We start from the raw sequence: 19,907 nt of genomic DNA, 5'->3' as shown, positions 1-19,907 counted from the left end.
TGAAAAAAATAGACTAGTAATGCTGACTGTGCTAGCCTACAATACACAGCAGTTAGGAATTGTAGAAATTGCCATACCAGATCAAATCAACAATCCATGTAGCTCAGTATACTATCTCCAGATGTTAAATTCCATATGCTAAAAAAGTTCATGTGCATATATCCCATTTTATGTGGGTACCAAAAAACCTGAAACTCTACTAAATAAAACAATAGTAGATGGAGCATAATGGTGTGGATTAATGAATATAAAATATTATAGGATCATAACTGAATAAGTCCTTGACAATTCTTTGTGTACTACATGGAGTTGGTGTAGCTGTTCAAACATCGCTGTGGTACCTCAAAAGGAAGGATTCCCTAATTTCATACAAATTTCATACAGGCCATTAGAAGGTGTGTGAAATACTGCATCCATTGAGGTCAATGGGAGTTTTGCTATTGACTTCAAAGGGACAAGGATTTCCCCCCAGTATGTGTAAAGCAGTGTGAAGTTTAGACTAAATTTTCATATCTGATTAAATGGACAAAAACATACCTTTTTTCATCAGCTCAGAAGTTAAACATTTTTTGTTTTCACTGCCAGTTTTTCTCTGTTTTTGTCAAAATAACAAGACTTAGTGAATTTTTGCCCTAGAGCAAATTCATAAAAAAAATCATACTCTCTCCCTAGAGCCATCGGTTGCTATTTTGACCATTAAACTCTATGCCAACAGGCTGAAAGGGTAAAATTTCACTCCAGGTCAAATTTGCTGATATTTGCAAAAATATCAGTTTTGCACACAAATGCGTGAAGGGTACATGAATACCTTTGTTTAACTTCCTATACCTAACACCTCTCCACACACAAATCAGATGTATTACCACCACTACTGTCTGCTTTAGTCTCCATGACCTGTGGAGAGGGAGACGGAAAATCTCTCCTAAAGTGGAGTCTTCCTTCTACCAAGAATACACCGGGCTAGAAAAGAAACAAAAAATGTGATCATTTGCTTTATGGAGGAGCTGGCAGATATTTTTGTATGTACAGACACTGTCTCTGTAATTAGAATATTTGTTAAATAGTATTCCCTGCAATAAAAACCAAAACTGATTGGATAAGCGCTGAGTTTCCTCTAGTCCTCAACTGATTATACAGGGTTTTCTGTGAAGAAATGTTTTACAGTAATTGTTACTGATGTTAGATTTGTGCAGTTCTTCATGAGACTGGGATGCGGTAAGGGAGTTCCAGACCCCAGAAGCCAACCTGTGCTTTTGCAATATTCACTCAATGGGGGCCTCACATGGAGCCTGCTGCAGGAATTCCTCTTCAGTAATTCGAGCAATGTAGGCCGATACATTGCTCTGGAAATTCCCTTGAAGGCCCGTTCCAGCTCCACTCGTCTCCGCTGGTGGCAACCATCTGAGAATGGGCATTTTTACAGCCCATGGGTAATTGATCAGGTAATTTATCTTTTGTGCTTTACAGTATTACCTCACATTGCCATCAATCTTAATATTTCCACTGTGTTTTATAGCTGTTCCTTTACCAGCTGTACCTAGAAAACTGTTAGGATGATCAAACCTAATATTTAAGAGCTTTTCCATTTCTAATATGCAGTTCTCGTGTTGGGTGAGGGATATCCGTATCAGAGTTAGATAGGGCCTTGACATATGGATAATGTCAATTTGTAAAAAAAAAAATAGGTGAAGATTAGAGACGGGCTTAATGTGGAAAATACGTATCTGGATCTAAACTGGGAAACTCAGAAACTCAAGAGGTACAGATATGACGTTTGGTTTGGCACATAAAGAGATGAGTTACTTGCAAAACTTAGATCTGGATCCATCTTCCAATTTTGAACATATTGAAAGTTTGGGAGTATTCAGGATTGGGGTTTCCCTCTATACATTATTCTACACTAGTTATCAAAAATATTCTTTACATGAACATTGGTATAAATCTGGAGTAACTCTCCTAAAGTCACTGGTGTCACAGTGATGTAAAACAAGTGTAAGTGGAGGAGACTCTGGCTCTATGTCTAACAGTGATGTTATTGCATTGTTTGGGGCCAATATTGTAAAATATTTGTGTACATTTTTTATAATTGTTAGCTCAGGTCATCTCTGAAATTCCCAGATATTGAATTTTCAGCCTTGTCAAATATCAATATTGCAAAAATTCTTTCCTTTCCTTCGTTTAAAGGAGAGAACAACTTTTAATTCCTAGGTCCTCACAATTATTTAACCATTGTCAAAACACACAATTTTGAACTGAATTCAGAAAAACAGATAAATAATAAATTTCATGCTGACTGGAAACCAACAGTGAAATTCTGACCCTACTGAACTCAATGACAAAACTCCCACTGACTTCAGCAGAGTCAGAATTCCATTCAAAATGCATAAAGTTATACTGCACTTAAACAGTCAACAAGAAAATAATTGTTGTGGGCAGGACCCTGCAGACACTTACGCATGTGAGTAATTTTACTTCATGAGTCAGTAGTTCAGTGGCCTATTTATGTGAATATAGTTACCCATGTGTGCAAATGTTTACAAGATCAAGCCCCATGTCTGCATTTATTTTTTTCCTCTCCTCCTTTTGCGTGGCTGCTTTTCCAACATGGACTCCTTTGAGTTACTCCCTTTTCTTATAACCTGTCTGTACAATGTAAATTTTGATCCCTTTTTTGAAAATTCAGATAAAATCAAGCACTGGGGAATATGGAATAATCCTATATTAGCAGAGCATGGACTAGACTATCAAGATAGTTAAGATACCATCAAGATAGTAAGTCCAAAGCAGACTGTGAAGAGCTACAAAGGGATCTCACAAAACTAAGAAACTGGGCAACAAAATGGCAGATGAAATTCAGAGTTGATCAATGCTAAGTAATGTACATTGGAAAACATAATCCCAGCTATACATACAAAATGATGGGTTCTAAATCAGCTGTTATCACTCAAGTAAGAGATCTTGGAGTCATTGTGGATAGTTCTCTGAAAACATCTGCTCAATGTGCAGCAGCAATCAAAAAAGCTGACGGAAAGTTAGGAACCATTAGGAAAGGGATAGATAATAAGACAGAAAATATCATAATGCCACTATACAAAGCCATGGTAGACCCATATCTTGAATACTGCATGCAGTTCTAGTTGCATCATCTCTAAAAAAATATATCAGAATTGAAAAGGTACAAAGAAGAACAACAAACATGATTAAAGGTATGAACCAGCTTCCATGTAAGGTGAGATTAAAAAGACTGGGACTTTTCAGCTTGGATGAGAGATGACTATGGGGGGATATGATTGAGGTCTATAAAATCATGACTAGTGTGGAGAAAGTAAATAAGGAAGTGTTATTTACTCCTTCTCATAACACAAGAACCAGGGGTCACCCATGGAAATCAATAGGGGGCGGGTCTAAAACAAACAAAAGGAAATACTTCTTCACACAACACACAGTCAACCTGTGGAACTCTTTGTCATGGGATGTTGTAAAAGCCAAAACTATAACTGGGTTCAAAAAAGAATTAGATAATTTCCTGGAGGATAGGTCTATTAATGGCTATTAGCCAGATGGTCAGGAATGCAACCCTATTCTCTAGGTCAGAGGTTCTAAACCTTTTTCTTTCTGAGGGGCCCCCAATATGCTATAAAAACTCCACAGCCCATCTGTGCCACAGTCACTGGTTTTCTGCATATAAAAGCCAGGGCCAATTTAGGGGCTAGCAAGCAAGGCAATAGCCTGGGTCCCCATACCAAAGCTACATTGCTCAGGCTTTGGCTTCAGCCCCAGGTGGCGGGGCTCAGGGCCCTGGACTTCAGCCCCATGCAGTCGGACTTCATCTTTCTACCCTGGGCCCCAGCAATTCTAATGCTGCCCCTGCTTGGTGGCCCCCCTGAAACCTACCCAAGGTCCCCAAGGGGGCCCCAGACCTTTCATTGAGAACCACTGCTCCAGGTGTCCCTAGCCTCTGATTGCCAGAATCTGGGAGTGGATGACAGGGATGGATCACTCAATGATTGTCTGTTCTGTTCATTTTCTCTGAAGCATCTGGCATTGTCCACTGTTAGAAGACAGGATACTGAGCTAGATGGACCATTGGTCTGACCCACTATGGCTGTTCTTATGTTCCAGCTCTAGGATTCTATGAAATTCCTATGAGTCTGTAAAAACTTCTGAACTTTATATTTTCGTTACATAAAATAAACAAACTCCTATTTTCATGTTTCAGATTCTTATTGGTGGAAATATTTCTGGTAACACAGTAATAGAAGATGATTTTACCACACTGGATAGCAGGAAGTGGCTGCTCCATCCAGGTGGAACAAAGATGCCAGTCTGTGGTTCTACTGGGGATGCACTGGTTTTCATCGAGAAAGCTAGCACCCGTTATGTTGTAACCACTGACATTGTGGTTAATGAGGATTCTTTCATACAAATAGACTTTGCAGCATCCTGCTCTGTCACTGACTCCTGTTATGGTGAGGTCTTCTTCATAAATCATATACTTTCTGTTCTCCTTTTATATATAGGAAAGTATTGCTACTTATTTTCTGTTTCAGCTGTCTACTATACCAAAGTACAGAAACAAAACAGGGAAAATAGTTTTTCTATAAGGAAATTGCAATTTCGGCATTTATTGTTGGTGTCTGGAGGCTGAGACAAACCAAAAGATTTACAATGTGCATGAATGTATGCACTGAGTTTTTGCCTTGTGTGCTGTACAAGCATTTAAGATGTAGTTTATAAGAATTCAAGTTTCAGTTTAATTCATTTAGACAGGTTAATAGATCCCAAATGTAGATGCAGTCTAATAGTTTGGCACATCCATTTCTTGTGGTTACATTGCTCTCAACTCTAGATAATACATGTCTAATGCCAAGTAGCTTGATGTTTCCAGCATAAATCTCTTGTTTCGTAGCTTCACATCCTCCACAATTGCACAATAGACAATGCTTAAAACTGATGTGCTTAGTGCAAATGCAGAGAACAAAGTCGTAATTCTGATCTCACTTGCACCAATGTAAATCAGGAATAGTTTACACTGATATAAACCTGATGCAAATTAGATCATAATCAGGCACAAAGGGTTTTTTATTATCATCATTTACATGAAATCCTGAACATGTTTTAGAGCTTTCATACCTGTATAATTCTATGCAGTGAATGAGGTAGGGGTCCTATGGAAAAAAGAGTGTGACTGCATAATTAAAAACTGTGTCAATGCATATGCACAACAAAGAATTAAATACTGGCATTTTATAACTTTTGTGTGTTTGACTTTGCAACCTACATAACATTCTTTTAATTTAGTTTTATTAATGTAATATATATAATTTCATTGAGCTTCTGGCAATTCCTTTGGGATTCTGCATAAAAATGGAAATTGGGTTTCCAGTAAATCCCGAAAGTAGATTAACTGATTTTGTTATTCTGAAATTTATGGAAGTAACCAAGATATCTAAACCTAGAAATTAGCTACTGCCCCATGCATAATAATTTCTTTCCATATGGTGTTAAAGCCACTACAGCATCCCCGTTAAGAGTAAGAGTGTTTCAACAGATTAGTTATATCTTGCCAGGTAAGAATTTCCTTTGTTTTGTTGTTTTGCCCTTAACATTATTTTAATTGAATATCCAGTTAGGCAGGACTCTAACTAATCATGTGCTTCTAGTCCTGATAGAGGAAGGACTTCATTTTGATGAAAAATTAATGTTAAAAACTACTTGTACAAACTTATCCTTTTATTTATATAATGCTCAGTTCTGATCTCAGACATTGAGTGGGACGGATTGTGTGATTGAGGGTTATTCAGAATTATTAAGGGTAGCAGAATCAAAAAAGATAAGCCGAATTACCACTAATGTAACTGTAACCATCAATCACTCAGTGTTTCATACAGCCAGAATGCCTGGCAGCTGGAACATTTATTTAAAGTTTACGGTCTGTGCTTATTGTTACTTAAACTTTTTTGCAGCCATTATGAGGAAATAAACTGAAGTTTATATCCAGTTTGATTACCCATTATTCTTATTATGAAAGTTTATAAGCAATAAGCTTAAAATAAGTTTAATTGCTGATTTTTGCTGTGTTTGAATGTCTTTGTTGATTTGATATGGCTAGATAATGAAATATATAACTGAAAACAAGATCACTAGGTGAAAAACTCAGTTGAAAAGAGTTTTATGTAAGATATTCTAATGAAGTGGCTAGTGTAGAGATGCTCTTCTGCCTTCTACTGCATAGAATAAGAACTGATCAACTGTGTCATAGGTCCTGTAATGCTACCAGCTAATAGAGGTTCCTCCTTAGCTCAAGAGCAAGCCTGTGTTTTTGGTGTCAGAGAATCTGGAAACTTCCCCTGCTGCAACTGTAAACTTCTGAGTTGTCAAGATATATATAGGGACAACAAGGAAGTCTTCTGGGGTCACCAGTTTGGTACAACATATTCACTTAAAGCATACAAGTTTCTGTATTAACTAATTTATTATCTTTCAATTTTTAGCTATTGAGCTGGAGTATTCAGTGAATCTCGGATTGACATGGCACCCAATACTGAAAGACTGCCTGCCCACTAACGTAGAATGCAACAAGTACCATCTCCAAAGGATTCTGGTATCAGACACATTCAACAAATGGACCAGGATTACTTTGCCCCTGCCTCATTATACTAGGTAGATACATTTTGAATAGAGAAAATCTTAGTGCACAAATCTGACAAGACCTAATGTAATACAATCTTGAACTAAAATGTATTGCTGTTTTTGTGCTGATTGTGTGGGTACAGATGAGCAAATGAAAATGCCATTATGCTCTGAGTAAGACGTACAGAATTACTATGTGCATTTACCAGTTATTTAGAAATGGGGAGGTTAGGTTTCCTGCTTAGCATATTTTAAATAGCCAGGATTGATGGGAGCAGACAAAAGACAATTGACTCTCACACATCTATCCTCTCTACAGTATCCATCCATTTGTCCCTTTAGTGCAAGCATGGCAGAGGTCCAATTTGAGAGGAGAGAGCAATACGCAGATATGCAGCAATAGGCAGAATCACTCTGTCCTTTGGGCCCTCATGGGAACATGCCCTTGGTTACATCCCTTTGGTGTGTGTTGCACTACTCTTCCCGCCCCCCACCCCCATCCCCTGCAGGCTCTGACACCTCCACTGGGCAGTGTTGAGGGTGCAGTGGAGCCCTGGCCCTGACCTCTCCCCATCCTCTCTGGGGTATCTTGTGCCCCAAAGGGTGCTAGATTGAAGTAATTCCTATGCTCTGGAAAGCACAGCAAATGCACTTATCCCCAGTTTGTGGGATGCAAGAGAGGAGGAGGCTACTTGTGCCCCTTAGTGCACCCAGTGGGCAGCTAGGCATAATGTGGTCTTTAGTAGATTAAATATACCTATGATTTAAGAAGAGCCTCTGTCAGTTTGGACTTTGATAAGAATTGCAATGTTATGGTTACCGTCATTACACTGTGTAGCTCTATGCTACCGTCAGTGGTTTTGGAGGTTGTTGGTTAATTCTATTGTCTAAATCCCCACCTGCTTCCTGTACTTGCTGTTATTGGCTGCAAATTTATATTATTAAGTAATATTTTGATGCTTCTTGTTTTTCTGTTTTACTTGTCACATATGACTCTTCTTTCACATATTGTTCATTGTTTTAAAAAAGTCCCATTATCACCTTCACTTCCTTTTAGTACATTCTTTTAAAAAAAAAAACTTGTTTTCACTTTGGGGTTGAATTTTGTGTGTGAAAGAAGATGTTCTGTACTGACAATGCTAGAGACAGAAGTTCTCTATCTGTTCACAAAAAAGGTTCAGCAGGGCATTGTCAGAACCAGTTTCCCCATAATGCCCTGCCAACATACCTCAACTTTGACTTGCAAGGCCCAGCTAGGGGCAAGAAGGTAGTTTAGACTCCAATTTTATTTCATTTTTACTCTGATAAGATTGCCGTGAAGATCAGCATAGTGCCAGTTGTGGTTTCTGTCACATGGACCTCTGTTTACTAGGAATTACATTATTTTCTATTACCCTAACCTGGATTAGAACTAGCAAACTACTACTGAAAAACTCCATGTCCCATTATTAAACAAGTGAGGCATCCAGTCCCTTTAAGTATCTTCATAAGGCAGTGTTATTTGTATATCTCACTGTCTGTTGGCCTCATCTAGTCTGGCTACCCTTTTCTATTGCTTTACATATATATTTTGCATAATCAATTGGTCGCATTGTTAAATGTTTAAAGTTCACACTTTTTGTGAGAAAGGAGTTCTCTGGGGTTGAATCAAGATAATGGGTTCCATGGACATTCTAACCCAATTTAATCTGGATCTGAAAGGAACCTCCAAGAATCCTAGGATTAAGTCAGACTCTCTTTGACTGACCCCACAGCTACCATTGCTCCGCTTAGACCAATAGCTTTGCCTCTTGCCGTATGCTACAGTCAGTGGTAGGAGGCCTCCCACCACAATCACACACCACAAAGTTATCTTTATTATTTAAGACAAGGGTTGGGTGAGAGAAGGGTTACTACAGCCCTAGGATCCCAGCAGGAAGAGGGTCTGGGATTTAGAATAGGAACTAGTACTGCTAGGAGGGGGAGGCATCTCATTTACAAAGGCACTCTGTTCTTTGAGCTGCTTTGCTCCTCTCCGTGGTTTATTAGCTCATTTTTGTGGGCATTTTATGCAACTTGCCAGTCATTCTATCCAATAATTTGGCCTAGAGAACAGTATCCATACGTGGCCTTCTGGGGTTTATGTACTCCAGAGTGCTACGTAACTTGTGGCCTAGATGAGACTGTGAATAGTTATTTCTTATGTCTCAGATTTGATTTTAAAATATAAATCAGAATATAAAGGTTCTCCCAGGAGAACCATTGATTTGCTAGATTCCATAAAAAGTCATAGAAGTTGCCAAACCTGAGACTCAGGGTTTGTGTTTTTTCCACAAGATCTTCCTCATGATTAAAAAAAAGAAGAAGAAACTCAAACATTCTACATGGGTGAGCTAATCTGTGAGCTTTCTCTGAGAAAGCCCATGTTGGGTCTAAATTACAGATCATCGCAGTAGTTAAAACCTCTGAATGTTGTGATTTTACTCATGAGAGAGTAACTGTTATTTTGGATTATCTAATTCCTTTCCAGTTCCACCACATATGTTACAACAAGTTATTAAATAACTAACATAAAAAAGTTAAAATAGTAGAGATTCAGAAAAATAAAACATTTTCTTGCATGTGTAAACAATGCATTTCTTCATAGATAAGGGATTATACTGAAAAATGGAAGAGTCGGGAAATAAAACAGCCTTTATCTTAGATTTAGTGAATATCAGACAGAACTATAGATTGGAAACAGAATAGACTTAATTTTCTGAAATTGTGGATGATTTCAAGAGTCTATTGATTATGATTCGTGAGACCTTGATAACTCCATATTGAGCTCATCCTCTACAATCTCCAGACTGATATTGGTGAATTCAGAAACTAAATTTGTTTAATTTTTGAACTGGGAAATTACCAGTACCAGTTCCCATTAAAATGTTTAATTACTTTCTTTAAAAAGTTAGGATAAAACTGATATCAATCACTGACCCAGCCAAAAAAGAGTTTTTTCTTCTGCACAAACCTTCTTCTGTTACTTGTTAATAGGTGGTTTATTTTTGTGCTCAGAGTAAAGCAACATGTAGTTTGATGCTGCCATCTACTGCCTAAGTACAGCAAAACATATACTAAATCAGACTGGAAACTACACTGATGAGAAGTCACAAAAAATGTCTTTATTTTTTAGCATGCATATTGTGTTCAGATTACTTTCAAGCAGGCTGTGCCTAACTAAGGATGAAATCCTAGCCCCATTAAGGTCAATTAAGGTCACTCTCATTGCCTTCACAATTTTCCTCTTGATGTGGATCTAGATCCAGACTTCTCTCAAAGTTAAGATTGTATTTGGCATTTTGGTTTGGACAGTTCAGACAATGCTGCTAAACATACAGCATACAGGACCCCACTCCACCAGGAACTGATTACAGTTTCAGTGTGAAATTCTTTGCGTATCCCTTCGGCCATGTCATACCTCCATTTTCTCCCCCTTCTGCACTGAATTAAACTCAAACTACTTGTCTTCATTTTTAAGGACCTTTGTGGCCTATCCCTGCTGTACCTTTTGTCTCTAAGATGCTCTTGATACGTTGACCCCCACCTTTATTCTACTAATGATGCCAGTCTTGATTATCCATTTTAAAATTTTTCAGCAAGCATCTTCATACTTTATGTCATGCTGCCCCTTATGCATGGGACGAGCTCCTTGTAAACATCCTCCACATTATTCTCCTTCAGATCCCTCCTTAAATCTCCCCTCTGCCGTAATGCACACAAAAACTTGACAGTGATCAGACAGCGGCTGTCATGAGACCATTGCTCATTATGATGACCTGTATCATCTCATGGTTTCCTTGGGACTAACTCCCTTTGTCCTCCAGGCACAGCAGAGCAGCTTTGCAAGGGTGGGAAGAGAAGCTGCATAGTGAACATTTGGCCTTACAAGCAGAGGGCCCTATTAAGTGGCCCGGTAATTCACTTGAGCCAGCCCTTGTTTGTTCAGTTAGTAAATAAATCATCTTTATAAATATGGTCCAGGTTTGGGTGAACATACACAGTTGTATTTCCTTTTAATCAAAACATGGTTTAGCACAGCTGGAAGAGTTACGTTTGTATTTTTTTTTCTTTCCCAAAGGTCTCAAGCAACTCGTTTCCGCTGGCACCAGCCTGCTCCATTTGACAAGCAGCAAACATGGGCTATAGACAATGTCTACATTGGGGATGGCTGTATAGATATGTGCAGTGGCCACGGGAGGTGCACACAAGGGAACTGTGTGTAAGTATAGCTGTTTCCCTCTGGCAAGTAGTGATGTAGATTTTTCATTCCCATTTTAGTGTGTGATTTCAAGGAAATTGCTTGGAAGAGGTATTATTTTTAAAGAAAAGCAGAATTTCTTCTTTGAAACAGAGAGAGGCACCAGCATCACTTGGGGAAATAAAATTCTAAGAGGAGGATAGGTGGGCATATTGGAGTGTGTGAGTGAATCCCCTCTGACTTCCTGCGGGCCAGATTTTCCTTAGAGATACATGGCCATGCTGATGACAATGTGGTTTGGGACTGCACCAAGGAGAATTTAGACAGAGATGGTGCTAATCCTTCCACCAGTTCCCTGGTGCCCAAAGGCAGTGTACAAGCTGTTCTATCCTCTAGGTCAGGGATCGGCAACCTTTGGCAAGCGGCTCCCACTGGCCGCAGTTTGCTGCTCCAGGCCAATGGGGGCTGCGGGAAGCAGTGCGGGACGGGGGATGTGCTGGCTGCCACTTCCCGCCACCCCCATTGGCCTGGAGCAGCAAACCACAGCCAGTGGGAGCCGTGATCGGCCAAACCTGTGGATGCGGCAAGTAAACAAACCGGCCTGGCCCGCCAGGGTGCTTACCCTGGCGGGCCGCATACCAAAGGTTGCCGATCCCTGCTCTAGGTTGATGTCATTTACTTCCCTCTCAGCACTTAAATGTGTACATGAGCCATTGCCTGGGTGGGGCACAGTCGCTTTGGGATGATTTGCATCCTCAGGAGTGCAGAGAGAGCAGTTCCTGGACTCCCCTGAACAAAGGGACAAAGATTATCCCTGGAATTACATGGGGCTTTCACTCCAGTTCACTATGCCCCAAATCCTGTTCCTTGCACTCAGCCCAAGCAACTGACTGGATGCTGGATATCTCTTCACCAAGCCAGTTTGCAGCTACTTCAGCCTCAGGACTGGTGTAGGCTCAATGATCTAATGCCAAGCTACGTGCTGGCAGCTTCCAATGGAACCCTGCTGTCCCTTCCCCAAAAAACTTCTTGTGTGACAGTCCACATCAAGCCCCAAAGAGCTAGACACACAGCTTCACAGGCTTCCAAAATTCTTCCCCCTGGCAGCAGAATAATACCCATTCTGCTGTATTTGGGACTCTTTCCAGCCACAAATGGCAGCAGAAATTGCTCCTAGCTGAATGATTTTACCATGTTCATTAGAAGGAAAATCCACTGAGCCAAGTGCAACATAGACACTTTCTGTACAGTATCTGCCTCCCTGCTTAAGGCACTAAAGAACCAAAGTACATCTCTCTGTTGAGGTACGTTTATATAATATCAGGCTATGTCTTTATGTTTGTCTACATTTTTGAAACACTGACTGAAAGCTATATTGTGGAAAGGTGTTACAGATCAGCAAGAATCTAGGATTGTGAAACAAGGTACAGTAAAAGTATCTGTCCTCTATAAATCTGACTAGAAAATGATATACAGTTCTAGCACCAAAAGATGCTTAAACTTATTTGCTTAGGCTCGGCATGTTATCTTGATTAGATTTGTCTACCAAAATACCATTTCTTTTAATGATAAAGCTCGGTGTTAGACATGTCTTATGTACCTGGTGTATTATCAGCTTGAATTAAAACCGTGCACATGCAGGTCTTTACACAATTAACATATCCTGTTAAACAGTAACAGCTTCAGAAGGAGGCAGCAGGGCGACTCCTCCAAGCATGTGCTTGTAGGTGAGACAAATGGTCTCTTGATCCCCTAGGCTGGAATAAAATGATTTTAAGTCTTGGTGTAGAAAATGTTTCCAAATGAGTTTACTCTGTGTTTGTTTTCCTTTGCAGCTGTGATGAACACTGGGGTGGGCTCTACTGTGATGAGCCAGAGGCATCCCTTCCAACACAACTTAAGGACAACTTCAATCGAGCTCCATCTAATCAGAACTGGCTAACAGTAAATGGAGGGAAACTGAGCACAGTCTGTGGAGCTGTGGCATCTGGAATGGCGCTTCATTTCAGCGGGGTTGGTGTTTAACTCTGTGGTTAACTCTTCAATGTGATTGATTTAGAAAACTGAATAAATAAGTAACCTAAAAAAGGTATTAGAAATAAATGGAAAACGTATATTTACTTTCCTGATGGGGGTCAAGTTCTGGCAGACTCCGCACTGGTGCCTGCCAGAAACACTACAGAGAACTGGATACATCTCTTTCAGCTCATCCCATCTCCATCAGCCAAGGAAAGGTCAATGTGCAGGCTCTCTGAAACAAGCCATAGAGGGGGCCCCCAGAATTGAGCCTATAGACCAAGGCACAGTCCATGTTATTGAAGTGTTTATATCCACTCATTCATCAATGGCTTGCTCATACAGATTATTTGTACTTCTGGCAAGAATATTTCTACAGGGTCTGGTGCTGGTGCTATCTAGACTGCATGTACATATTAATACTGCTTTAAAAAGTCTAAAATACTTGTTTGGGGGGCTATTTAATGTATATTTAAAACTGAGTCCCAGACCTATCTTATTGCCTAAAAACTGAAAGCAGTAACTTTTCACTGCTTTTTCCCATTAAGAGTTAGTTGACACCACATGAATGCACCGGGCAGCCTGAGTGATTCATAAAATACAGTTTGTATTACAGAAGGTGTAAAAATAATCTATTAAAATTGTTCCGTCTCCTGAGGGTCTACACACACCAGACTGTTGACTTTCATGTTAATTGAAGTGTTTTATTCCAGCCAGTGTTGAAAAGATGGGGATAAGGATTTTTATAATCTAGATTTAAGAAAAGAAAGATACAGTGGATCCTGAATATTGCAAACATATAAATATAGATAGTAATTTATGACAGTAAATCCACATCTTTCAAGATGAAAATTAATTGAAATTATGTTTGCAGATCAGGTCATTAATTATTCTGTTTTAGCATTAATTATTGTGGTGTTACATGGGACTTCAAATTGAATTGTAGACTTGTAATATTTTAAAGCTTTTTACAAGGTAGAATTAGCCTATTTATCACTATGTAGTCTAGCCCTTTTCATGTCCATAGAGCTTTGACAAATATTAACTAATTAAGAATTACTGATCTAAAGCAAAACCATTTTTGTTTTAAAAGAGCAATGAATGACATTATGGTCCTAATTTTCTAAGAGCCTCAAACTGGTCTCTAATTTTCTTGCCTGAAATTTTTCAGCCACAATCAGTTTTGGGCATAAGTAATAGAGAGATGGCATCTAACAACCTTTGCAGCCTGCAATTCAGGTAGTGAGACATGCAAAGCTGCAGGTGCAAAATTAGATCCCATTTTTGGAAATTTTGCTCCGTGTATATGTACATAAAATCAGATCTCCTTCACAAGTTAAAAAAAATCTTACATATGACACTTGCGATTTTAAAAAAAGGATATGGTATGTTCCATTCTTCTGGCAAAATTGTTAAATTGTAAATAATCATTTACATTTTAAAAGAGAGAAAAATTGGAGAAAGTACATAGGAGAGCAACAAAAATGATTAAAGGTCAGGAAAACCTGATCTATGAGGGGAAGATTGAAAAAATTGGATTTGTTTAGTCTGGAGAAGAGAAGACTGAGTGGGGACATGATAACAGTTTTCAAGCACATAAAATATTATTATAAAGAAGAGGGTGATAAATTGTTCTCCTTATCCCCTGAGGACAAGATAAGAAGTATTGGACTTAAATTGCAGCAAGAGAGATTTAGATTAAATGTAAGGAAAAACTCAGTAACTATAAGGGTAATTAAGCACTGGAACAAATTACCTAGGAAGGCTGTGGAATTTTCATCCACAGGTTAGAACAGGTTAGACAAACACCTGTCAGAGATGGTCTAGATAATACTTGGGGCTTGTCTACACTTACCGGGGGATCAACGAACAGTGATCGATGCATCAGCGATCGATTTAGCGGGTCTTCACCCACTAAATCGACCACAGATCGCTCTCCGGTCGACTCCTGTACTCGACCGGATTGAGAAGAGTAGGAGGAGTCGACATCGCATAGTGTGGACCCCGCGGTAAGTAGATCTAAGTAGATCTAAGCTAAGTCAATTTGAGTTACGCTATTCACGTAATTCAAATTGCATAGCTTAGATCGAATTTCCCCTGTAGTGTAGCCAAGGTCTTAGTCCTGCCTCAGTGCAGAGGAGTGGATGTCCTATCGAGGTCCCTTCCAGTATTACATTTCTGTGGTCCTATGATTCTGAGATTATTGGTTCAGTCTTATGAAGCCTTTCCATTAAAAGGATTGGCCTTTTAAAATACCACTTAATTCCCATAAAACAACTGAGTAATGAAATAATTAAATGTATTTTTCAGGAATATATTCATTGAAAGCATCAGAGCCTTGGTGATTGTCTTAACTGAACAGCCACACCAACAAAAATATGTTTTCTTTTCTTTTTTTAGGGATGCAGCCGTTTATTAGTGACAGTGGATTTAAACCTGACTAATGCAGAATTCATCCAGTTTTATTTCATGTATGGATGTCTGATAACTCCTAACAATCGGAACCAAGGAGTTCTCCTGGAGTACTCCGTGAATGGTGGCATTACTTGGAACCTCTTAATGGAAATTTTCTATGACCAGTTCAGCAAACCCGGGTTTGTAAATATATACTTCTACTAATTGGTTCTTTGGGATTTTTCATAAAGAATCTGCCCTGATTGCTAATATTGCTGTGTGTAAATAATCTTGCAAACATTTATATACCTGATTAACTTGCGTGCTTACAGTTAAGCATGTGTAAAAAGAACAGGAGTATTTGTGGCACCTTAGAGACTAACAAATTTATTAGAGCATAAGCTTTCGTGGGCTACAGCCCACTTCTTCGGATGCATATAGCATATATATATATATAGCATATATAGCTATATGCATCCGAAGAAGTGGGCTGTAGCCCACGAAAGCTTATGCTCTAATAAATTTGTTAGTCTCTAAGGTGCCACAAGTACTCCTGTTCTTTTTGCGGATACAGACTAACACAGCTGCTACTCTTAAGCATGTGTGTAAGTGTTGGCAGGATGGGGCTTCAAACATTAGAGCAGTATACCATCAGTTTAATCAGATCGAGTCTGTGACAGCCAGTTATACTGGTGCATGGTTGACCATTATTCAGAAGTAAATGTTAAAGTAAAACTATAGCTAGTCAGAAGAGTTAATTTGATTTATAAAAGTCCATACTATTTTTAACATACATTTATTTATCATCTGATTTCTGATTTGCTAAAGCACAAAGCAGATCTGTTGTCTAAACAGAAGGTCTCTGCCACATTTAAGTCTTATTTTAATGCTGAAGTGGGACTTAAGTGATGCACAGGCCTTGGACTGGCCCTCTGTGCACTGATGAATTACTTCCTAATACTACAAGGAATCAGTGCCATTTTAACCCATGTCTGCATTAGTCATTTGCTATAAAGGAAATAAGGTAATTGCAATAAAACATTGTTATATGATCAGTGTCTCCAGCTTTGAAAATAAACATCTTGATTCACGTTAATATCAAATTAATATCTTGATTCCACTTCAGCATATAATTTCTTGAAATGGTTATGGCTCCCTGATTCTCTGCCTGCCTCTGGAGCAAGTTAGAGCAGCTATGGGGCTACGCTAAACCTGCATCACTGGCAGAGTTCCCTAAAGGGATTGTCCACTTAAGCATACCCAGTACACACCATACTCTGGCTACTCTTCCTCCCTGTCCCTCTCCACTCATAATACATCTCCTGTGTCAGATGCTGCTGAGACAATGAAATAGGAACCAGTCTTAAAGGCTCTGTGTCCATTGAAGAGTCTACTACAGTGAGGAGAGCTAGGGTTAGATTCCGCCCCTTTGCATCCTAGGGCAAATAGGATGGACTTGGTCAAAGAATCTGGCCTAGTGTTGTTAAAAGCCCCATTCAGCTGCTTATTTAAAACTTCGTTTTTTCTTTTCAAAATTCAAGAGATTGAGATGTGGCTGTCACATGACTTATCTCCATTATTACATTTTAGCTTTGTGAACATTCTCCTTCCTCATGAGGCCAAAGCTCTCGGAACCCGTTTCCGCTGGTGGCAACCTAAACATGACGGCTTAGATCAGAATGACTGGGCTATTGACAATGTGCTGATATCTGGCTCTGCTGATCAGAGGACAGTGATGTTAGACACTTTTAGCAGTGCTCCACTCCCACAACACGAACGCTCTCCTGCAGATGCAGGACCCATTGGGAGGATCGCTTTTGACATGTTTACAGAAGACAAAACGACAGGTAAAAGTTTGATATCGATCAGAGCCAAAGAGCAGGAAGTCAGTACAGCTACTTCTAAATCTGATCTTGTTGGTCTCACCACAATGGATGTCAGAGCCAGTCCCTTTACTGTTCTTTTTTTTAACCAACAACATGTAACAAACTGCTTTTAAATCTACAAACTGTGCATGGAGGGAAAGGGGGAAGTAAATATGGGGGGAAAGGAAATACAAATTTTAAAGAAATCTTGCAGTCAGTTTTTCAAATAACCAATATTTTATACAAAATGGTTTCTTACTAGTGAAATCACTTATGAGACATTTCTCTGCAAAGAAAAAGAATTGTCTAGATTTTTTTTTCTTATTTCTGTACCATGTAGCACAGCAGAATTTTCTGTTATTGTTTCCAGGAACAAATATTATTTGACTGAATGCCACATTATTCTAAAAGGATTTCCTACATTGAGTATTTGTTTCCTATTTTGCAGACATTTGCTAGCAATGATTTTTAAAATAGTTACCCAGGGGATTAAGTTGTTGAGTTACAGCTAGTAAAATATAAATAAGGAAATATTTGCGCATGCTAGTGGGACTAATTAGTTGAAGATACTGTGGTATTGCTTTGGTCACACGTGCTCTGATTCTTCAATTGACTCCACATTTGCAGACTTCTGCATTCACAGATCTCCATTCAACTTACCGGGGTTTGCCCACACAGAGTCAATTGCAGGATCTTCACTTTGTTTTAAGAAGAGAATATTATTTAGTACAGTATTATTATATAATAAGACAGCAATGGTATGTATGCCACATAATTGCAAAACATTATGAGCAATTCTCAAGTCCTTAATTCTTATGCATTGAAAATTATGTGAACAGGTTTATGGTCAGAGAATTGCATGGGCTGTTCTGAATGTTAAGTATAGACATATGGGAATGGTGGATACTAAAGTACTCTGGAATTTTTCAAAGAACAATACTAAATAGTTTGTATATAGTTAAAGATTTAATCCATTGCTCATCTTTATTGGTAAACACCGTTTGCTGTTTTCTTTAGGTAATGTTGTGGTTATACAATATTGACTTTCATATTTGTTTTCAAGTGAATGAACATTGGCTGTTCCATGATGATTGCGCAATTGAAAGATTCTGTGACTCTCCTGATGGTGTTATGATCTGCGGTAGCCATGATGGCAGAGAAGTTTATGCGGTCACCCATGACCTAACTCCTACAGAAGGCTGGATTATGCAGTTCAAGGTAAAATCTTTATCATCTAAATATTCTGCGTAATTATTCTAAAACAGCCTGTTTTCCTCAGAGCAGGACAGATTTACAGGAAACAGCCTGATATGTGTTGCATAGACCAGGATGTCTGCACCACTTCCCCCTACTGAAAGGAGTGGCACTGTTCACGTATTGTTATTATGTTACCCTCCAGTGGTGATCTACAAGCAGGCTGTCAGTGTTAATGTGACTGACAGGGTACAAAGATAATCCTGAGTTCTGTTTCCGATGGTGTAGGTGTGAGAACATGATGCAGCTATGGGATTTGTTACAGATACACCAAGTGTGTTTTGTCATTTATGATTAGTGAAGTGACAACTAACCAAAATTTACACATCAGATAATTCACTTGTCACCACACAAAGTCGGAGTAATTGAGCTTCATGTTGTTTGCTCCTTGGGGGTTGGGTGAGCCCACCAACAGGCTACAGGGCTAGAATATAGCTACGCTTCCTTTGTGGTCACTGTTCCAGCATGCGGGTTGAAAAAGTAGCCACTTTCCTTCCACATCCTTTTAATGAGGATTTGGAGCTACTGAATCACTGTAAGTACAGTTCCAGTGCACGAACATCAAACCTGCCCCCATATGGCCTCCTCTATACCAGACTATCTGAACCCAGCATAGAGAGAGAGGCTCTACCAACATACAGAAGTTGCTGAGGAGCCCTCTGCAACTTCTCTGCCCATGTTTCCCACATAGAACATTCACAAGGGTTAAGTGATGTGAGGGACCTTGCACAGGACTTTTCACTAAGAGGGAAATGTCACCCTTTATTAAACATTCCCCTGTGGAATATTGGTATCTTAACTTTTGCTGTAGTGGGATAGTAATAGGATGAGTGCAGCTTGCGTGGGAGGTACTATGATTTGGTGGATAATGCACCAGGCTTGGGAGTCATGAGATCAGGGTCCATTGATTTGTAGTAGGGTTTTGGATTCAGTTTCCCTATTTGCACATTGGGATTAATGATGAAATCTATGGATGACAAGTGCTATACGAGTGCTGCTAACTGTTACTACTGTAACTTAAAGCATAATCTCCAATCAACTTTCTTGCTGAAAAATCTTTAAACTGTAATCATCCCTCCAGCTCTTTATTGATAGTAACAACTGTTATAATACCAACTTACATATGCTTTTATCTATATTAGATTTCTGTTGGATGTAAAACTTCAGAAAAAATTGCACAGAATCAAGTCCATGTGCAATATTCCACTGACTTTGGTGTGAGTTGGAGCTATTTAGTTCCTCAGTGCTTACCTGCAGATCCAAAATGCTCTGGGAGTATTTCACAGCCCTCTGTCTTCTTTCCAACAAAAGGATGGAAAAGGATAACTTATTCACTGCCTGCAAACCTAGTGGGCAAGTAAGTATGAAACAACTACTCACATTACCTTGGGTTCAGTGCAGAATTAAAGGGGGACTAAATAGTCTGAAAACCATGGCAATGTGCACTTCCTTACGCAAAAGATCTGCTCCATGGCCTCAGTTCAGCAAGGTACGTAAGCATAGACCTAATTTTAAGTACCTGAGTA

General features: G+C 39.2%; 1 protein-coding gene across 2 annotated transcripts in view; it reads left to right on the top strand.

Moving 5' to 3' along the window:
• Positions 1–19,907, top strand: part of RELN (reelin) — a 452,511-nt gene that overhangs the window by 401,665 nt on the left and 30,939 nt on the right. For both annotated transcript variants that reach the window (XM_008172472.4, XM_065557727.1), the window contains exons 44-52: positions 1,184–1,442; positions 4,220–4,469; positions 6,495–6,663; positions 10,733–10,873; positions 12,688–12,865; positions 15,269–15,462; positions 16,853–17,109; positions 18,191–18,345; positions 19,524–19,738. In XM_008172472.4, the coding sequence (XP_008170694.3) occupies positions 1,184–1,442; positions 4,220–4,469; positions 6,495–6,663; positions 10,733–10,873; positions 12,688–12,865; positions 15,269–15,462; positions 16,853–17,109; positions 18,191–18,345; positions 19,524–19,738 (1,818 nt within the window). The remainder of the gene's footprint in view (positions 1–1,183; positions 1,443–4,219; positions 4,470–6,494; positions 6,664–10,732; positions 10,874–12,687; positions 12,866–15,268; positions 15,463–16,852; positions 17,110–18,190; positions 18,346–19,523; positions 19,739–19,907) is intronic.

Source organism: Chrysemys picta, chromosome 1 (genome assembly GCF_011386835.1).
Source record: "Chrysemys picta bellii isolate R12L10 chromosome 1, ASM1138683v2, whole genome shotgun sequence".
Lineage (NCBI taxonomy): Eukaryota > Metazoa > Chordata > Testudines > Emydidae > Chrysemys > Chrysemys picta.
This window is presented reverse-complemented; position numbering and strand designations above follow the sequence as displayed.